The following is a 21,367-nucleotide window of genomic DNA, read 5'->3' as shown; positions in this document are numbered from 1 at the left end:
ATACTTGCCATCCTTGAGGAATTGTGTAGCCTTCATATTCAATATCTTCAATAGTTTTCCTAAATCCTCCAAAGATTGGAGGTAGCAAACACAATGTTTCTTGGGCAACCTTCCATGAGTACTTCATTTTACAAATATCTTCCCACCTAAGAGGTTCATTAAATTGCTTCCCTTCCAAAACCATGGTTTTCTCTACTATATATAAATAAATAGAAACTTAGATTATGCCACTTGAAGATATATTACTAAAATAAAATACACAAGAGCCAAAAGGTATAATTATTACAAAATTAAATGTAGACATATCTAAACACATCTCTTAAAAGAATTAGTATTAAATATATGTTTCTTTGTATTATTTAACCAATACATATACAAAAAAAAAGCATAAAGTAGAATTTTAAATTAACATAGAAGAAAAGTAGGTTTTATAATAACATATCTAATGATGAGAAATAAAATAAATAATATAAAAAATAACAATATCTTATGTACAAGATAAACTCAAGAGATTTTTAATAATTGTGTGAACAACATATTCAAATTGTAATGAAAACTGCATATTATAATTGTTTATATATTAAAGTCAAAACTTATTTTAGAACAATCTAATATAAATTTAAATGTATGTATATACATACTATTAAAAGTTAATCTTAAAATTACTTATCAATTATATAGAAAAATAAAAAGATACTATTGAAGTAATATGAAGTAAATGACATTCAATAATATAAATTGATATAATTTTTTAATTAAAAAATAAGATAATATATACAAGATAATGTTCTAAGACTTTTGATAATTATACAAATAATAGAGGACATTGTAAGTCAAGAGTCATTTCTAGATCAACCAATGATAATTAAATGTACAATATAAAAAGTTGATTGTCAAAAGTTCTAATTTTAATACTGAGTTTGATTCCCAAGTGGTGGTGAACATGCTTTCTTCGCAAGAGCTTGAGGATGTTAGTTGGCAGCTGGCCACTGTTGTTAAGCAGATTCTTTTCTTCTCTTCCTCTTTTCAGTTCATTAGGTTCACATATATTCCTCGTGAATGGAATAGAACTGCTAATTGTTTAGCCAAATGGGCTTCTAGTCATGATCCGGGTTGGAATATTAGGGATAGGAGACAACTGTCCTTTGAGATGGTGCAAGAATTTGATGATCTTGTTGCTTAGGATCGAGCTCCTTGTTGTATTCCTTCCTGTCTTAATAAATTTTTACCCCTCTTTTTGTAGAAAAATAACATTTTATACAAGTTAAATTTCAAATAGTCAATATTTGTTTCTATGTTGAACAATTCAAAGAAGGGAAAAAATTTGTATTGCAAGTCAAGTCAATACTATGGTTGTTTAAGATTGTATGGTTATTTGAAATTTCTTATATGATTATCAATTTTGACAAAGCTTAGGAAAAGAAAATAATATATATTACACATCAATAGACACTTAATTCTTCATCAATTAGATAAACATTATTTTTATTTTCATTTTCTATTTAATAAAACTTGGAGAAAGAAAAGTAATTTACATTAAAAATCAACGTTTATTTCTACACCAATATTTCAAAATTTGTTTGAATTTCTCATTCGAATTAAACCTAACTATATATATATAGACATACACATTCAAACTAACATTATTTCAAAGTTTGAAAGGTTTATAAATAAATAAAATAAATAAAAATAAAAATAAATATATATATATATATATAGCATGTCAACATTGTTTTGAACATCCTCTAATTCAAAATCAACATTATTTCTTTGAACTCTCTGCTTTCCAATCTAATATGATGATAAAGTTATATATATATATATATATATATATAACACTTGTTATCTATTGATTTAAATGTGGATGGTCAAAGATGAAGGCAAAAAATGTACCTTGGCCAATATTGTCATAACATGTGGATGGAGAGCGAGAGATCTGACGAGCTGAGTGAGAAGAGCATAAGTAGTATCATGGCTAGCAATCATGACGACCACCACATTATCAATGATCTCCTCATCCCTCATCATGATCATACATGACATCAAGTCTTAAGAAGCAGATGCCATGCCCTCTTCCAACTCCCTCCTCCTCTTCCTTTGATTAGAAAGAGCATCCCAAAGTGCTTTCCTACTCCATTTAGAGTTGAAGTGTAAATGTTTGTTTAAACCTAAGAAGTCCCATCCTCTGCATTAGAAAATCTAATATTCATCATATTCTTCTTCTGAGATATAAGTTCTCCAAAAATATATCTATTATTCCCAAAAATTGTCATGCCCCTAGAAGCTCCATCAGAATCTCCCCCAAACACCCTGCCACTTTTAAAGACCAACAGACCTTCAACTTTTTCTTTTAACATTTTAGTTTCTTGCAAAAGAACCATATCCAACTTATTATCCCTAATCATGTTCTTTGCCATATCTTTCTTATGATGATTATTTAATCCTATGATATTCCATGATATAAAATTCATTTCTTATGGAAAGATTTTGAATCTAAGATAGTTCTCTGACTACCATCCGCAATACTTCTATTTATTTCCACAATTCTTTTATGCACATTAGAAGGTCTTCCTACAAATGTAGAAGTTAGGCCAACATCCCCAAATTTGACACCCTTCCCAACTGGAGTGAAAGGTAGACAACTATCTCTGGCTTTGTTACTCTTGATATCTCCCTTTTTAGTGCTCTTTCCATTTGGAGTGTTGATATGTGTCACATCCCCTGTCTTATTGCTGCTCATTTTCTTGATCACCAAAGCATTATCTTTGTTCTTTTAAAAGGAAATCTCCTTCTTCTTTTTCAATCTTAAAAGCTTCTTAGCCCCCACTACAGTCCATGTTGCTTCAAAGTCTTCCTCCTCACCCATCAAGGTTTTAGAGATATATTTAGCATCCCCCCACTTTTGGTTTCCATTTATGGATAAAGCTTCTATAAGGGGTTTCTTCTTGACAAGAGTTTCCTTGGCCAAAATAACATAATCCTGAGTGTCATAAGATTCAAAATCCTTACTATTAGTAGAGGAAATACTATTATCTTCTAAGACTTCTTCAATCTAAATCTCATCATCCTTTGCTTATACCCCCTCATTGGATCTACCCTCAATCACAAGGTTATCCTCCGGCACCAAAGAAGCTCCCTCCTCAACCCAAACCAGAGGTGTCTATTCTAGGTTCTCCATTACTTCATTAGAAGTCATCTTTGAAGAGACCACCTGATCACTACCCTTGGACTCTAGAGTCATCTTATCATTGCGCACTCCTTGTTAAAGAGGCCTTTTCACAGAACTAGTTTGCTCAGCACCCACCATATCCTTAGTTCCTTTACAAGCCCATATTTTCTTAGATTTTTTTTGGGAGCAGATTAAAGTCAGGAAACTCTTTGCCCAGTGACTCAATTTTTTATGGTGAAAGAAAGAAAAGGGGATGGATTCATACTCAATCTTTTGCTACCTTACTCCCAATTTGGATTTGAGTGAAATAACCTTAGGCATATCAACTCCTTGAAAAATCCCTACATAGATTCTAGTAGGTTAATCTCCTTCTAGCCAATGTGACTGGGTCCATGGATAGAAGTTCACCAAAAGCATTAGCAATAATTTGAAAAATGTCCTCCACCCAAAACTCCAAAGGCATACCTAGAAGTCTTATCCAAATAGGAGCTTGAACTAGTGACTTATCCTACGTATTCAGATTTGGAGACCATTTTTGTAGAATCAAGGTGCACTTACCCACACTCCACAGACCATTGCATAAGATTTCCCTTTTATCTTCCTCACATGAAAAGATAAAAGATAAACATCTTTTAGACATGGTCACAATGTCCACCTGACCTTTCAAGGAACATTTCCTTCTAACAATGGCACGAATCACCTCTATATTTGGTCTAGCACCTAAAAACCTCCCCACAAGAGTCAAATCCATTCTAGAAATATTCTTATTAATAATTTGATCTAGAATCTCCAAAATAAATATATTTGGTTTAGAAGAAGAAATATTTTTAACCAGAGGAAAAGATGACTTACCTGTTGGCTTAATGCCAAATAGACTTGACCACTTTCAGGTCAGAATTTTGTAGAGACCTCCTATTTAGGTCCCCCCCTATTTCCCTAGTTGTTCTAGTTCCATCGAGATTTTTCCCAATCGCAGTGTCTAATGATTTCTCTTCTTGATCTCCTTTACCAAACGGGCTTGCACCATTTCATATTCTCGTTTGAAATTTGAACTCATTCTTTCCCACTCACCACAGCTGACCCTCCTACTCTGCTCATCTTCCCTCTTTCTCGTGTTCATTCGACATTGATGATTTGTTGTTGAGGATGGTATCTCTCTCTTTTGGTACTAAACATAGAAAATAAAATGAAAATATATTATGAGAGGGGTGATGAGAAGAGATATAATGTTTGTTCTTTCAATAGTTTAGGGAATAAAAAATTTGAGTTTACCCTTTTCAATATTTGAGATTATTTTTAATAGAGTATTGAAGAGTTGGTTTACCCTTTTCATAGGTCTTTTTATATAATCAAATAGTTTTCGAAGATAATTTTGTTTGGAAGATATGTATTAGAGTAACACATGATAACAAAATTATTTTTCTAGTTTTCATTTTTTTTAATATAATGTAGACCTTAAGGAGAATTGTTAGGAAATAAGGTAACTTTCATTTAAAATATCAATCATGTTCTTTGGTTGAGATGATCAAATTCTACAAAATAGTTTTGCAATAAGAATAAGGCTTTATAAATTCATTTGAGAAGAAATTTAAAAGGGGTTGGATGATCAATAGTAAAATTAATTTTTAAATTATTGTAATGTAAGCCTTACATAGTGGTCTATTGACATTGGAGATTTATTGTCCAGAATGACATGCAACTATCTTTTGGCACCAAAGTTGTAGAAAATAAAATGGCAATAGATTATGATAGGAGTGATGAGAAGAGATACATGTACTTTTTTATTTCAAAAGTTTTGGGCATAAACAATGTGGGTTTACCCTTTTCAATATTTGAGAATTTGTTTGGAGTATTGAGGCATTGGTCTCATTTTTGTTGAAAGGTGTTATATAGTGAAATTTGATAATATTGTAAAAGATGTATGTTTGGTTGAGTTGGAATATTTAATTTTATTTTTTATATTGAATAATCATGGATAGATATAACAATTATATTATTTCCATATATGATACACTCAAGCACATCTTCAAAACTTTCGATGTTATATCTACTAGTTTAAGAGTAACACTATATTGGAGGTTGGTTGAAATTAAGGAAGGAGCATATATATCAAATCAAGATAGCTTCTCACTTAGGTATTACTCATTACATGAGAAACAATAGTAGTTTTATTATTTCAATCCCTTCATGGAGAAAGGAAGCTTTTGCAAATAATCAACTTTTTCTTGATATGTGAAGTAGTTATTTGGTTTGTAGACATATAAGTTATTTTGTCTTGATCTACATAGAAGTTTTTTAATTTTTCAAGATAATTGATTTTGTCTCTATCTATAAAAAATGTGAGAGATATCTAGAGATCATTGAGTTTTCCTCAGTTCAAAGGTTTTTAGATGTTTTAATGTGGATTAATTGTTTCATTTTAATGGAGTGTATTTAAATTAATAACACTTTTTATATAATCAAATAGTTTCCTAGGCCAAGAAATTTGGGAAGATACATATTAGAGTTGGAACAGTTTCCTAGACAAGAGAAGTTTGGACTAATTCAATACAAAGTTGGATAATCAATGTTTTTCCTAGACCAAAATTTTTAGGTTAATTACAATACAATTATGTATCCAACTCTCCTTTATTTATAATGTAAATCTTAAGGAGGGTTGTTAGGAAATAAGGCTTACATTTAAAAATTCAAGTTATGCTCTTTGGTTGGGATGATCTAATCCTATAAAATAGTTTTAAAACAAAAATAATGCTTTATGAAGAAATTTGAGAAGCAATGTAAAATGGATTGGATAGTGACAATAAAAATATTTTTAAAATTATATTAATGTAAGTCACATTGTTATATTTTAGTATAGTTCAATAGGGTGGCCACAACTTAAATTCTTAGTCTCCAAGTTTTCCATCTTTATCTTCAAAGTAATTGATATTTTCCTTTACAAATATATAAATTCTCCCATGTAGTCAATATTCCTCATCTATTAAATAATAGAATAATAATTTATAGACAAAATATCACAACCATTTTTATCTACAAGGAGTACATTTGAAGATAATGTTACAATATAATAAATCATGGTTCCCATCTTTTTAAAAGAATGACCCATTTATATCTTAAATTTTTTTCACATGGAAAAATTTTACTTATTTAGATTATGAGAATACACCTATCACGTTGTTGAATACTATATTATATTATGTGAAAGTTTTTCAAACAATGATTCATATAAACTTAAATTAAATTGTAAGAAAAGAAAAAAAAATAGTATTATATCAAAATAAAATAAAAAAATGAAATTATAATCTTGACATCTCAAAATTAAACTCAAAAAATCTACACAAATAGACTTGTGTCATTCATGATCTTTCTTATAAATAAAAATGTATATAATAAAAGTGTGTATCAATAGTATGCCAAGACATTTGCATTGTGATAGTTAACATGGAAGGAAATACATATCATCATTATTGATCACTGATTAGAAGTCTATTGGTCATACTGACATTGATACAATAGAAAGAACAAATTTTATTAGATTTATATTTATTCACTTTGCCTGAAGCTTGATTGGTAATCCTGTAGCAGGAATGGGTGAAGGGTCACATATTATTTTCTCGTCAAGATTCTTCAAAGACCACTTCCATTTGGTTACTAAATGGTGTAAAAATATCATTGTCTCTATCTTTGCAAAATCGTAGCCAGGACAAATTCGAGGTCCTCCTCCAAATGGTGTAAACGTATATGATGTGATTTGATTGTCAAAATGAGACTCATCAAATTCATTTGGTTCCTTGAAAACCTTTGGGTTCCTATGAGAAGTACTTGTCTCCCAAAATAGCTGTTCAAATTAGAAATTGCATAAATAAGGTAAGAAATATATAACAATATTTAACTTTCTCTCTCTCTATATATCTATATACATACATATACATACATACATACATACATATATATATAGATATACATACATACATACATGGATATGTACATGTAAAAGCACATAGACATACAAATGCACATACACATTTACATGTATATGTATGTGTGTGTATATATAGACACACACATATATCTGTGTGTTTATACATACATATATACACATACATTTAATAAATTTTTGTGGCTTGTGATTAAAAATAAATACATACTTGCCATCCTTTAGGAATTGTGTAGCCTTCATATTCAATATCTTCAACAGTTTTCCTAAATCCTCCAAAGATTGGAGGGAACAAACGCAATGTTTCTTGGGCAACCTTCCATGAGTACTTCATTTTACGAATATCTTCCCACCTAAGAGGTTCATCAGATTGCTTCCCTTCCAAAACCATGGTTTGCTCTGCCATATAGAAATAAATAGAAACTTAGACTATGCCATTTTGAAGATATATTACTAAAATAAAATACACAAGAGCAAAAAAGTATAATTATTACAAAATTAAATGTACACATATCTAAACGCATCTCTTAAAAGAATTAGTATTAAACTAAAATATGTTTCTTTGTATTATTTAACCACTACATATACAAAAAATAAAACATAAAGTACAATTTTTAATTAACTTAGAAGAAACGAAGATTTTATAATAATATAACTAATGATGAGAAATAAAATAAATAATATAAAAAATAACAATATTTTATGTACAAGATAAAGTTGAGAGATTTTTACTAATTGTCTGAACAATATATTGAAATTGTAATGAAAACTGCATATTATAATTGTTTATATATTAAAGTCAAAACTTACTTTAGAACAATCTAATATAAATTTAGAATTAAATATATGTATATACACACTATTAAAAGTTTATTTTAAAATTACTTATCAATTATATATTAAAATAAAAAGATACTATTGAAATAATATGAAGTAAATGACATTCAATAATATAAATTTATATAATTTTTGAAATTAAAAATAAGATAATATATACAAGATAATGTTCTAAGACTTTCAATAATTATACAAATAATAGAGTACATTGTAAGTCAAGAGTCATTTCTAGATCAACCAATGATAATTAAATGTACAATATAAAAAGTTGATTGTCAAAAGTTCTAATTTTAGTATAAAGAAAACTTCGTTTTTATTCTATTTTATTTAATGATTAAAAATAAGATATATAATATAATTTAAAAATAACATTTTATACAAGTTAAATTTCAAATAGTCAATATTTGTTTCTATGTTGAACAATTCAAATGTAATGCCTAAAGAGGGGAAAAAATCATTGCAAGTCAAGTCAATACTATGGTTGATTCAAATTGTATGGTTATTTGAATTTTTTTTATATGATTATCAATTTTGACAAAGCTTAGGAAAAGAAAATTATATATATTGCACATCAATAGACACTTAATTCTTCATCAATTAGATAAACATTATTTCAGACTTCATTTTGATTTTCTATTTGATAAAACTTGGAGAAAGAAAAGTAATATATATTACAAATCAACGTAATATTTCAAACTTTGTTTGAATTTCTCATTCGAATTAAACTATAGATATATAGATATACACATTCAAACTAACATCACAGTTTGAAAGGTATATAGCAAGTCAGCAATGTTCTGAACATCCGCTGATCCAAAAGCAACATTATTTCTTCGAACTCTTCGCTTTCCAATCTAATATAATGATAAAATTAAGTTATATATATATAGAGAGAGAGAGAGGGAGAGATACAAAACACTTGTTATCTACTGATTTAGAGTTGCATTATTTCAAACTGCTTCTTGTTTGGACAGCAAGTGATTCAAACCCAACGTAATTTCAAATTCCAGTGCTTGCTAATCTAATCTGATACAACCTTGAAAGAATCAAAGAAGCAAAAATAGGAAGATGCGGATGGTGAAAGATGAAGGCAAAGCACGTACCTTGGACAATATTGTCATAGACATGGGGATGGAGAGCGAGAGATCTGACGAGCTGAGTGAGAAGAGCATAAGTAGTATCATGGCCAGCAATCATGACGACCACCACATTATCGATGATCTCCTCGAGAGTAAGCGGCTTGTTCTCCTCATCCCTCATCGTGATCATACACGACATCAAGTCCTGGGAAGCCGAAGCCGTGCCCTCTTCCAACTCTCTCCTCCTCTTCTCAATCAGCTTCGCAATCTGCTTACAAACTCTCCCGCGAGCCTCAAACGCCCTGTGAAACGCAGTTCCAGGGAGATTCAAAGGAACGGACCAGATGCCCTTCACGGCAGTGTTAAACTCTTTGCCCAACAAATCCCGCTCCTGGGGATCACTCAAACTGAAAAACAGATCACAGGCGACCTGAAAAGTGAGCTTCTTGGTCAGTGGCATCACCGTGAGGCTCTCTTTCCCGGCCCAACAATCGGCGAAATGTTGGCGGACAATGGAATCAATCCTGCCGACAAATTTCTGCAGCGCCTCGGGCTTGAGGAACTGCATGAGGGCGCCTCTTATGCGCTTGTGATCTTCTCCGGAGAGCTCGGTGATCATGTTGTCTCCGAAGATCCGGGTGAGGTTCTTGGGCACCTGGTTCACGATCTTCTTCCCGTCGTTGTGGAAGAGGAAGCGGTTGCCCGCTTGGCCCGTGAGGACGGCAGTCGGGCAGCCAATGAGGGATGTTTTGAAGATGGGCCCGTATCTTGTTACCCTCTTCTTCACCCACTCCATTCCTTTGTGGGATCTGTACGCCAATATGAATTGCAGAGTTTCTCCCACCAGTGGCAGCCCCAGACTTCCCGGAGGGAGTTTTTTGCCCCTTCCAGAGTTCATGGCGAACACTATCACTACTGCTGCAACGATTGCAGTGGACGCCATGAGAAACAATGGAGTATTTGGGTTCTCAAGATCCATCAAAGCTTTTGCTTTTGCTATTGAGTTCTCCATGGCAGAGGCAGAGAATGGATTTGAAGAAGAGGGGAAATATGATCTGTAGGGGCAGAGTATGAAGAAAGAGAGCCGCTTTGATGATGTTTATATAGGCAATTTGTTGACTGGACTACAAATGCTTCCAACACAACCCCAACCAATTGATGTACCTGAATCACCTGATCCTTACTAACTATAACTTTGTTAGCGACCCATGCCTTCATTGATTACAGATGTCAATCTCCTGCATAAACAATGTCAAAGTTGATGAGCTGGATTTTCACATTGTCGATATCATTAAAGTTGGCGTTTTCCTTCTTCGGTTTGTCTCGTGAAGACATCGATGGAATCTTCCCTGATATTTGTTTCGGAGTGAAGAAATTTCTTACCGACTTTGCAGAAATAAGGAGCGCATTACATTTGGTTCAGCAGATTCTTTCTTCCGATTTTGCGAATAAATTAAGTGTTCTTGAAGATGCCATGCGCATGGAGACAATTCCTTTCAACTTGAGTCGTTTTGTGAGGAGCCTTTTATAAAATTGGTTGAATAATTTAAAATATGTACTTTCTTGTTACTGTTATTGGATTCTGTTTATTGTTATTTTCTTTTGTTTTTTTATCTTTGTCTTATTTGTTAGGTCATTTTTCAAGAAATTTCTTAAAATATTATTGTTCAATGAGGTCAGTTCTTTTCCAAAATTGATTGAATAATTTAGAATATGCATTTTTCTTGTTATTGGATTATATTTAATGTTATTTTCTTTTAATCTTTGTCTTATTTGTTAGGTGATTTGGAAAGAAATTTCTTAAAATATTATTGTTCAACAAGGGATAATTTTTTTTGGGTCAACGACAAGGTTACAAATGGAAGACCGATGCTTATTAATAATATTGTAATAAAAGTTTGAATCTTGATGAGAAAGCTATCAATATGAAATAACAAGCATATTAGACGATCAGAAACAATTAACAAGAAGAAACAAAAGTTTGAATCTTGATGAGAAAACTATCAATATGTAATAACCACCATATTATACAATTAGAAACAATTATAAAGAAGAAATAAATAATTGAATTGAGATAGAGGCGGGAATAGGAGCATAGCTAAGATTTTAAGGGGTTGTCAAAATGGATAAGACTATTATGATGAGGACGATGATTGGAGTAGTCATGAAGGTGTTTGTGAACCTTGTGTCCCTATGATATCCCATGACAAGGTTTTTTCTACCTCGTCTAAGCCACTTGATATGGTTTTGTAGGCGTGTTCTAGTTTTGGCAAGAATAAGGGGTTGGCCTTCACTCTAGCAATGACCTAGTGGTTATGTGTTATTCATGAGATGTTGATTTCAGAGAGAGGGATTTTCTTCCTTATGTTTTATGTTTGTTGGTTGAAGGACCAATCTTGGCTTATCTGGTTTATTGGTATTTCTACTTTGTATAGATGTGGTACAATAGGTTTCTACCTACTTGGTGATCCTTTGTTTCCTCTTTGGAGTCCCTTCTTGCAGTACCAGCCTTTGTTGCTTTCCCTTTTATAGGATTGTAATTGTTTTCTTTTCAATAGTGCACCATTTGTTTGTTGTGAAAGGATCCTTCTTATGTCATTGTTCTCATTTGGGCGATGATTTCCCTTTGTGTTGTGCATTGTTAAGTCACAAGGCATCTCCTTCATTGGTTGGCTCATGCCAATTTGTGGGGTTCGACCTTTGTTTTCTCTTTTCTTGAGTGTTGGGTTGTTGACCCAAGAATTTTCTTCAAGTAATTGGTTCCTTCTCCTTGGACTTCTTAGCTATTTCTTGAAGTGCTTGTAAATTGGGGCCTTTTCCAGTCTTGCCCTTCATTAGATTGGGGTGTTTTAGTTTTGATTGTCATCCCTTCAATTTTGTCAATGGATTTTGTGTGGGGCCTTTGAGTGCATTTATTGACTAATAGTGGTGTTGTATAGTTGATGTTTAGAGGTCCAAGCTTCTCCTATTTCTTCCTAGGGTTGTATTTGTGTTCTTACTCATGGGTTTGTGTGTGGTGCGGTTACAAATCACTTCTCCTCTTTGTTTGGTCCTTCACACCCTTTTTGAATGATGGCTTGGAGTGCTTTGTTAGTTTACAAATATATTTCCTTTGTGACTTCCCTTGTATAGATGAACCTTGGTTGGTCCTTAGGGCTTGGATGGAGGGGACATATGCTTCTTATTTTCCTAGAGGTATTGACAAACTATCAATGATTATCCCTTGTTTTATGAATATTATTTATAATGCCAAAAATTGCAGTATAGTCGCAAACACCATTACTAGTAATGGAGTTTTATGTTGTAGTGGTTAAGATGCCTACAACCATTATGTACACTTATCCACATATTATTCCCATGCACTTGAAGATATTCATCCTCTCTATGTTTTAAAGATGATGCCTATATAGTATTTTAGTGTGGAAATTAATCCACATTCAGGGTTGACGAAAAAATTAATTGGTTTCTACTATTGGTGCATTTGTGTTGGTTCTAATATTCCTTATAGTTATCTGTTCAGTTTGGATGGAGATTCTATCTCTTCTTTTCTTGATCCTTCTTTCTCTTTACAAGAATTGGTTTTGGCATGTTCTACTAATGAACATCACAAAGGTTATGTGTTGCATTTTTGGCCTATCCTCGATGGTGTTTCTCTAGCATGACTTCTATGGAGAAGGAGTTGACTCCTATAGAGGTGGGTGTTATGAGTTTGCCTCAATTAAAATTTTGGGGAATGATGTTCCTATTGTCTTTCCTCTTGTTGCTTATTGAGGTGAGGACACCTCATATAGGGATGAGGATTTTCTTGTGGATGGAGGATCATGGGTTTTCTATGTGGTATGATTTTGATTGGGGATACTAAAATTCAAGGTTAGAGTCAATTCAAGTCACATATGGAAATGTTATGGTATGTTTGTTTCTTATAGAAGAGAGGGTTTTAGATCCTTGTGGACAAGTTTGAAACCTTCGACGATTGGAAGGTCTCACATTTCTACTGAATTTCAGTGCTTAGTGTACATGTTGATCTTTATTCTTAGTTTTTCTTTTCTTTTTTGATTTGGTGCATTGTTGTTGTTGTCAATTCCAAAAGTTGATCATGCTACATAATGACCCACAAATAGGTCACACTTAAGATATTACCACGCATATTACATTGACCAAGAACATTGCGTTGGAAACTACAATTGGAACAATTGTTATGTTGTCATTGATGTCAAACCTTACTAGTAAGACATTTTCTAACAATGTAGAGTGCCATATTATTTGATTGATCAAGATGATTCAAAAAGAGAAAGATGAACTAGTAAAGTGTTTGAGTAAAGAGGAGCAAGTATGATGGAAATACAAAGGGCACTTGATTAGTTAGCATTTGACAAGATAATGTGTTTTTTGATCATTGTATTAAGTGAATAAGAAAGATGAGTTGAAGTGTAGAAGAGATGATTGATAGAAGTCAAGGAGTTGAGTAAAACATGACCTTGACCAAGTAAGAGCTTATAAGGAACTTAAGTTATAGCTGAGAAAAATAGTATTAGTCGAGTTGTGGTAATGATTGAGCAAGATGAAGGTAAATTGAAGTAATGACTAAACACAATATTAGCCAACCTAGCCAATGTAAGCTGAGCATGAAAAATGAGCAGTGATCAAGCTACCCAATGATGAGCAATCTATAGAACATAGTGTTGACCAAGTTTCAACAAATTAACAGTTTGTGAAAGAATCAATATTTGAGGTCAACATAGTTGAATTTACAAATTGGCCAAACATGTAAAAGATAAGAATCAATGAGATGGAGTATTTAATGTATGAATTGAATTTTTTAAGAAAGCTAAGGTGAGGATTCAATGAGAATTTTCTAGAAGTTTCAAGGAAGTAGAAAAAGGACAAAATGCTTAATAGGTTCAATGAATCTAATCAAACCTTAAGATCTATGGTTATGTTTAAGGGGTAAAAGATTAAACATATCTATTTAAGGTGATATAAGAGATGATTTATAGGCTTCTTGACTGATAGATTTGTGAAGAACAAAGTTGTAGAGAAAAAGTGAGAAGTTTGTGAAAGAGGGATTTCTTGAGGAGTTACCAAGAAGATGAGAGATATGAGATGGATAATGTGATGAAGTACAATCAATGAACCACGAATTAGCTGAATGGAGACATGAACTTGTAGAGTGACTTATATTTTATCAGATTAACCTAGCTGTCTCTTTCTAACCATTGTGGCATTAAAATCCCTTGATCAAGGTTGACCTAACAATCATATTGTAAATTCTTGAATCAAGGTGACATTATGATAGAATGTTCTAAAGGCCTCTAACAAGACCAATCCTAGCATGGCGATTGAATCCTTTAACAAATTCACACCTAACATTATGTTTTGTAACCTTTAATAGGGTGGGCTCTTAACCAAGATCACTTCGAAAGAGTGAAAAGTGGTAGAATGTTACTTGGTGGGTTTTCCCAAATTGTGTTTCCATGTTAAATCTTAGTGTCATACTTGTGTGAATCTTGTTTCCATGTTTCATGCTATTTACTATTATATGTTATTGTTATTTGACATATACTAAATAGAAAGTGAACTGTTCGTATGAATAAGTTAGATTATTGATTAATTTCTATATTGAGCTAGTGTGTCTATGCATTTGATTAAGTTGTTTAAAGTTGTTAAAAGTTGAATTGGTACATCTAGACCCAAGGATAACTAATTCACCCCTCCATCTTAGTTATTCTAATCATTCCAATGATTGGTATCAAAGCTATTGGTGATTGTAAGGAATTTTTGAAGGGACTTAAAGATAAAGATCAAGATGTATTAGAGAGAGGTACTCAAGATGAACAAAGAGAAATTCCCAAAATATCGATGTTTGATGAGATTACATCTATCTAGATTTGGAGATTTTGCACTATACTACTTGGACAATGAATATATAGAAGTTCCAAGACCCATGACAAATGAGCAAATAAAAGAGTAGGAGCACAATCAAATGATGATATATTTGACATCTTCCCTAATTTATGTTGAATTTGATGATGTGAAGGATTGCACTATTGCAAAGCAAGTGTGGGATAAAGTGGCACAAATTCATGGAGGAGACCAAAATGTGTTAAGAGCTAAAGATAAAAGTTTGAGAGGAAAGTTTGATTATACACTTTATACTGTTAAATGCACTTTTAAGTCTCAACTAACCCTTGATGGATCTAAAAGAAATAAAAGCGCAAAATGTAAGCATGTGGACAGTGATAGTGAATCAGATGATGACCTTGATGATCTAGAAGCATTATTAGCAAGAAGGCTACCAAGAGGAAAATGAAAATACAAAGGTAAAACTCCTCTAATTTATTTTACATACAATAAAGTTGATCATATTGCTACAAGATGTCCTGATAGAGATGAAAAGGAGGAAATGAAAGACAAAAAATACCAAGGAAGGAGAGATAGATGAGGTAACAAAGACTACAAGGGAAAAGTCAAGAAATATTATTACTTTGCTAAAGAATAAGGTTCTGAAAGTGATTATGATGAACATGATGAAGAAGTTGTTAAGGTTGCAATAAAAGTGAATCCGACGAAGACGAAAATTTTGAGAAAAATACTCTTATTTCACATGTGAGTAAGAATGATAAATGGATAATTAATAGTGGTTGTTCACATCATATGAATGGTGATATAAGTAAGTTTGAAAAGAAAGAACACTATAATGGAAGTTGTGTTAAGTTTGGACATGATGCACAATGATATGTGAAAGGTAAGACATCTATTATATTATATTGGGTGTGGTACAACTCAAAATTTTAGGCTACCAATTTGAATTTCAAAACAAGAAATACAAAATCTATGATACTAGCGGTGAAGTAATTGGAAGTGGAGAGAAAGAAAGATGTAACTTGTTCTATCTAAACCTATATGAAAATAAATATTTATTTGCACAATTTGAAGATTTTTGGTTATGGAATAAGAGGTTGTGTCATGTGAACTTTGATAATTTGGTAAGCATTTGTAAGATGGAAAGAGTAAGAGGATTACCAAAATTGAGAAAACTAGCTAAAGTGATGTGTAAACAGTGTGAAATGGGAAAAATGATAAAGTCTAGTTTCAAGAGCAAGACCTATTCTTTTGATGATATTTTGGAGTTGGTTCATACTAATTTATGTGGTCCTATTGGAGTGCAAAGTTATTATGGTGACAAGTACTTTATCCTATTTGTTGATTTCTCTAGAATGATGACTATGATGTTTCTTAAAGAAAAATATGATGTTTTTCAAATGTTTAAGTGGTATTTAGCGAGATTTGAAAGGAAACAAGTAAAAGTATGAAATGCTTGAGATCAGATAGAGTAGGTGAATTCATATATGAGGAGTTCAATACATTCTACAATGATAAATAAATCAAAAGATAAATGTTAGCACTAAGAACTCCATCAAAAAATTAGATAGCTAAAAGAAGAAACATATCAATCATGGACCCTACAAGAACTTTGATGATGGAAAAGAATGTTTCACAAAGGTATTGGAGAGAAGTTGTAAGTATTGATGTTTATACATTTAAATTGAGTTCAAGTTAGGAAAGGTACAAGAAAAACCCCTTTTTAAATATGGAATAGCTATGCACCTAATGTCAAATACTTAAATTTTTTTGGAAGAAAGTGTTATATATTGAAAGATTCAAGGAAAGGAAAACTTGATGCAAAGAGTGATGAAGGTGGGTATAAGTGGCCACTTTTTTCCTGAAATCAATAATTTTTGAACTTAAACAAGAATTTGAAGATAATTATGCTCAAAGTTGTAATATATGACAAAAGCAAAAGTAGTAGTTCTTTGAATCTAGTTTCTATACTACTGACTTTTTTTTCAAAATGGTTTAGTTTCAAGCCCTCAAAAAAGGGGGCCACAAAAAGTTGTACAAATTTTTCAAGAAAAAACATAACATAGTGCAAAGTGTGGCCTCCCTAAAATTTGAACCTTTTTTTTTGAAATCCTTTAATTGCTCTAGTCAAAAGTTACCTAACACTGTGTAGACTACCCTAGATTTTTCAAGTAATTTTATATGAGTATTTTTTTTAATGAATTTTTTAAGTGGAAACATCCCAAAAACATGAAATATTTGTGTGCTACACCTAAAAATTATTGAAAACTAATCTAAAATCATTTTTTTTCAAAGTGTGTAGAACGGAGTCTAGTTTCTAAGAAACTAACTTTTTGCAAAATTCGATGAATGAACTAAAATCAACACCTCAATTAGTACATGTTGGTTTTTTAGAGACAATGGACATACTTTCAAAAGAAATTATAGTTTAAAGGCTTGAAATAGTATGATTTAGAAATAAATTATATGGTTACATAGCTAACACAAAGATCTACAATATCATGTAACCTGATTTTATCAATACTCAACCACAAGGAAACTTGAAGGAGAGCACATAAGAAAACTCAAGAATTTTTTGTATGCTTGCTATAAAACATGTCTTACACTAGTTTAGAGCCTCCAAAACTTTGGGTTGGATCCCCAAAGAAAATCCAAGCCTTAGATTTGGTTTAATCCAATGCTTTGTATTGCATAAGTGCACTATACTGTGTGTGCTCAATTCAAAATTTTTTTTAATTCAAGGCTTACATAGCGCGCGTGCACTTTGTAAGCCTTGTATTTCAATAGAGAGAATGTAATATAGGGAGAGAGAAAAGGAGAGAGGTAGAGAGGGAGATAGGGTAGAGAGTGAGAAAGAGTAAAGGATGGAGAGAGAATAGGGGGCAAAATGAGAGAGGATGGAGAGAGAAGGGGATGGTGAAATAGCATGTGATAGGATGGAGAGAGAGAGAGAGAGAGAGAGAGAGAGAGAGAGAGAGAGAGAGAGAGAGAGAGAGTTCTCACATAGTGCATACACACTATATAAAAACACCAAAAAATGGTTTCAAGGAAAGTTTGGGTCCCTACTGACCATATTGTCTATTTTTGTTTGTATTATGTTCTATTGTTCTGACAAAAAACATGGGTTTCATGGTATTCGAAGCTAGCAAACACCAAATTCAACCATTGGATACACCACTTGAAGGGTTTTTGAACATTCTTTGTCTAGAAAAGGTTAGTGCACTCCTTTTTTAAATATATTCTTTGTTTCTATACAGACAAATTTCATTATAATTTGACAAGTTGTTTAATATATAGTGAATTCATTGAAATTTAAATGTTTGAATGAATTTTTATTTGGAAATGGTAAGAAATTTTAATGTATGAATATTTCATTATAATTTTACAAGTTGTTTAATATATATTGTGTATTCATTGAAATAATTATATTTTGTATATGCCTTTGAATGATTTGTTATTTAGAAATTGTAAGTAATTTTGATGTTTGAATAATTTGACATGTAGAAATCATCATCATGCCAAGGACGAAACCAAAAAACCAAAGAACTAAAGAGATGGAAAGAGATTTTTCAATTAAAAGAGATAAAATGAAACTAATATGTAAACAAATAAAATTGCAATGCAATAATGAAGAATTGTCTTTCAAAGAGGAACACAAACTACCAATAAAAAGAAACAAAAAGGAAGAATTTGAAAGACAAAGAGAATGAATAAGATTCTTATGCTCAAGAAGACAATTGAATTGTGAAGCTACACCATCATCCAATGTCAAATTCATATCATCATCTCATGTTGAAGAGATGCCAATTTCTATGTTTGACGATGTACACACTCCATCATGTCATGTTGAAGGCATAACATCAATATATCAAGTAGGCAATATTCCATCTTTTGCATCTTATTGCAAAGGCACATCATCTTTGGTTCAAGGTACACAATTTACTCAACCTTATGTTGATGTTCAAAATGTTGAGGGAATGGACAAGATTATAACACCTTCTAGAATTTGTTTTAGAATACCAAAATATTTGATTGATATTGACACTAACATTTTGAAATCAATGCCTGACAAGATTAGCAAGTGTACTTGTCAAAGAAAAGTTAATTGTATGTGGAGATTATTCTTTGAAAAATTAAATGTGATAAGTCAATGCCAATTATTTGTTTTAATGATGAGGAATTTGAAATTTGGGCCCATCATAAAGATTCTTGGGATAAGAACGATGGATGAGTCAAACAAAAAAAAGCATTGTAAAGAATTGAATGAGTGCATATGATAAAGTGGGTTCTAAATCACTCACAAAAGATAGTAATATCACAAGACATGTACTTACATAAACAATAATAAGTACCCAAATGAAGAAAGATTGACTCATGAGAAAGACAAGAAAAACATTGAAAATCGGTAGAGGTACTCTAAGGAGAGCCATGGTAAGGCACGATAGAGTGGAAGATCCAACAAAAAATGAGTTATGGACATTTAACAGTAGACTACCATGAAAGGATAAAGAAATTAGTAAAGATATGAAATTGTTGATTGAAGATATTTGGACAAATAACATGCATGTTTCCCCTGATCAAAGATATGTTGTAAGAAGGATAATTGGTAGCCGAAATTGTGATCCACATATGAAACATTTTTTGGACTCAACTTAGACAATTTTTTTTTCAAAATTTATTGGTATGTATCCTCAAATTTGAATATATCAAATATTTTTTGAGATGGGTAAACCTTTTTATGTGAAGATAAATCACACACACAACTCATTGTTGTAGGATAAATATTGGTTTTTCTAACAATTTTGATATTTTTGGGTATACATGTGTGTTTTTACATTCTACAGGATCATGTTGTTGACACCTATAATAACCTCTCTTACTTTAGGAGATTCAATTCCATTTTGATTTTGCTGCCACACCTTGGGTGATGCTTGGTGTAGGAGCACCTAGTCCAAGTTTTTCATTTTTGGTTTAGTTTTGGGCTTGTACTAACTCTAGCCAAGTTAGGGGTGTGAGTGAGTTAGGAGTTGGTAGGTAGACATTTTTAGTGTGTTTATGAGTTTTAATTTATGTCAAGGGGCATAGGTCTAGGACCTTGAGAAGTTTGAAGAAGGTGTGCCTTTAACCCATCTTGTCATCTATGATGTGATTTCACTCTCTTGTATGGATAAGGACTCCTAGCATGTCATTTAGGAAGTAGGAAGTGAATAGGTGTCAAAACATGTCAAATTGGGCAAAAAATTGGGAAAAGTTGTCAAGCAGGCAAGAAAATTGTGAGTGAGTTAGGAGTTGGTAGGTAGATTTTTTTGGTGTGTTTATGAGTTTTAATTTGTGTCAAGGGACATAGGTCTAGGACCTTGAGAAGTTTGAAGAAGGTGTGCCTTTAACCCACCTTTTCATCTATGATGTGATTTCACTCTCTTGTATTGATAAGGATTCCTAGCATGTCATTTGGGAAGTAGGAAGTGAATAGGTGTCAAAAGATGTCAGGTAGGGAAAAAAATTTGGAAAAGTTGTCAAGCAGGCAAAAAATTTGTGAGTTAGGAGTTGGTAGATAAATGCTTTTTGTGTGTTTATGAGTTTTAATTTGTGTCAAGGGTCATAGGTCTAGGACCTTGAGAAGTTTGAAGAAGGTGTGCCTTTAACCCACCTTGTCATCTATGATGTGATTTCACTCTCTTGTATGGATAAGGACTCCTAGCATGTCATTTGGGAAGTAGGAAGTGAATAGCTGTCAAAAGATGTCAAATTGGACAAAAAATTGGGAAAAGTTGTCAAGCAGGAAAAAAAAAAAGTGAGTGAGTTAGGAATTGGTAGGTAGATGTTTTTTGTGTGTTTATGAGTTTTAATTTGTGTCAAGGGGCATAGGTCTAGGACCTTGAGAAGTTTGAAGAAGGTGTGCCTTTAACCCACCCTGCCATCTATGATGTGATTTCACTCTCTTGTATGGATAAGGACTCCTAGCATGTCACTTGGGAATTAGGAAGTGAACAGGTGTCAAAATATGTCAAGTTGGGAAAAAAAAAGGGAAAAGTTGTCAAGCAGGAAAAACAATTTGAGTTAGGAGTTGGTAGGTAAATGTTTTTGGTGTGTTTATGAATTTTAATCTGTGTCAAAGGGCATAGGTCTAAGACCTTGAGAAGTTTGAAGAAGGTGTGACTTTAACCCACCTTGTCATCTATGATGTGATTTCACTCTCTTGTATGGATAAGGACTCCTAGCATGTCATTTGGGAAGTAGGAAGTGAATAGGTGTCAAAAGATGCCGAATTGGGTAAAAAAATTAGGAAAAGTTGTCAAGAAGGAAACAGATGGCCTAAACCATCCATATTGATGTCTTATAGGAAAAAAAATGTTTAGACATCATTCTTGGTTCAATATAGATAGGTTAGGATGTTCCTAAGTGAGAGAGAGAAAAGTTATTCAAAGAGGCCACAACTTTTTGAAAAGTTGTCAAGATTGTACAACTTTTTGAAAAGTTGCT

General features: G+C 32.3%; 1 protein-coding gene across 1 annotated transcript; it reads right to left on the bottom strand.

Moving 5' to 3' along the window:
* Positions 1-6,533: 6,533 nt before the first annotated feature.
* LOC149557092 (cytochrome P450 716B2-like) lies at positions 6,534-10,117 on the bottom strand. Its single transcript, XM_089831777.1, has 3 exons — positions 9,047-10,117; positions 7,318-7,505; positions 6,534-7,007 (listed from the first exon to the last, which is right to left on the bottom strand). Exons 1-3 carry the CDS (start codon positions 10,032-10,034, stop codon positions 6,717-6,719), a joined length of 1,467 nt encoding a protein of 488 aa, XP_089687903.1. The 5' UTR covers positions 10,035-10,117; the 3' UTR covers positions 6,534-6,716.
* Positions 10,118-21,367: the final 11,250 nt, after the last annotated feature.

This window comes from Cupressus sempervirens, chromosome 5, assembly GCF_028749045.1.
Source record: "Cupressus sempervirens isolate cs-2001-9-10 chromosome 5, ASM2874904v1, whole genome shotgun sequence".
Classification (NCBI taxonomy): domain Eukaryota; kingdom Viridiplantae; phylum Streptophyta; class Pinopsida; order Cupressales; family Cupressaceae; genus Cupressus; species Cupressus sempervirens.
The sequence above is the reverse complement of the archived record's forward strand: the minus strand, read 5'-3'. Positions and strand labels throughout refer to the sequence as shown.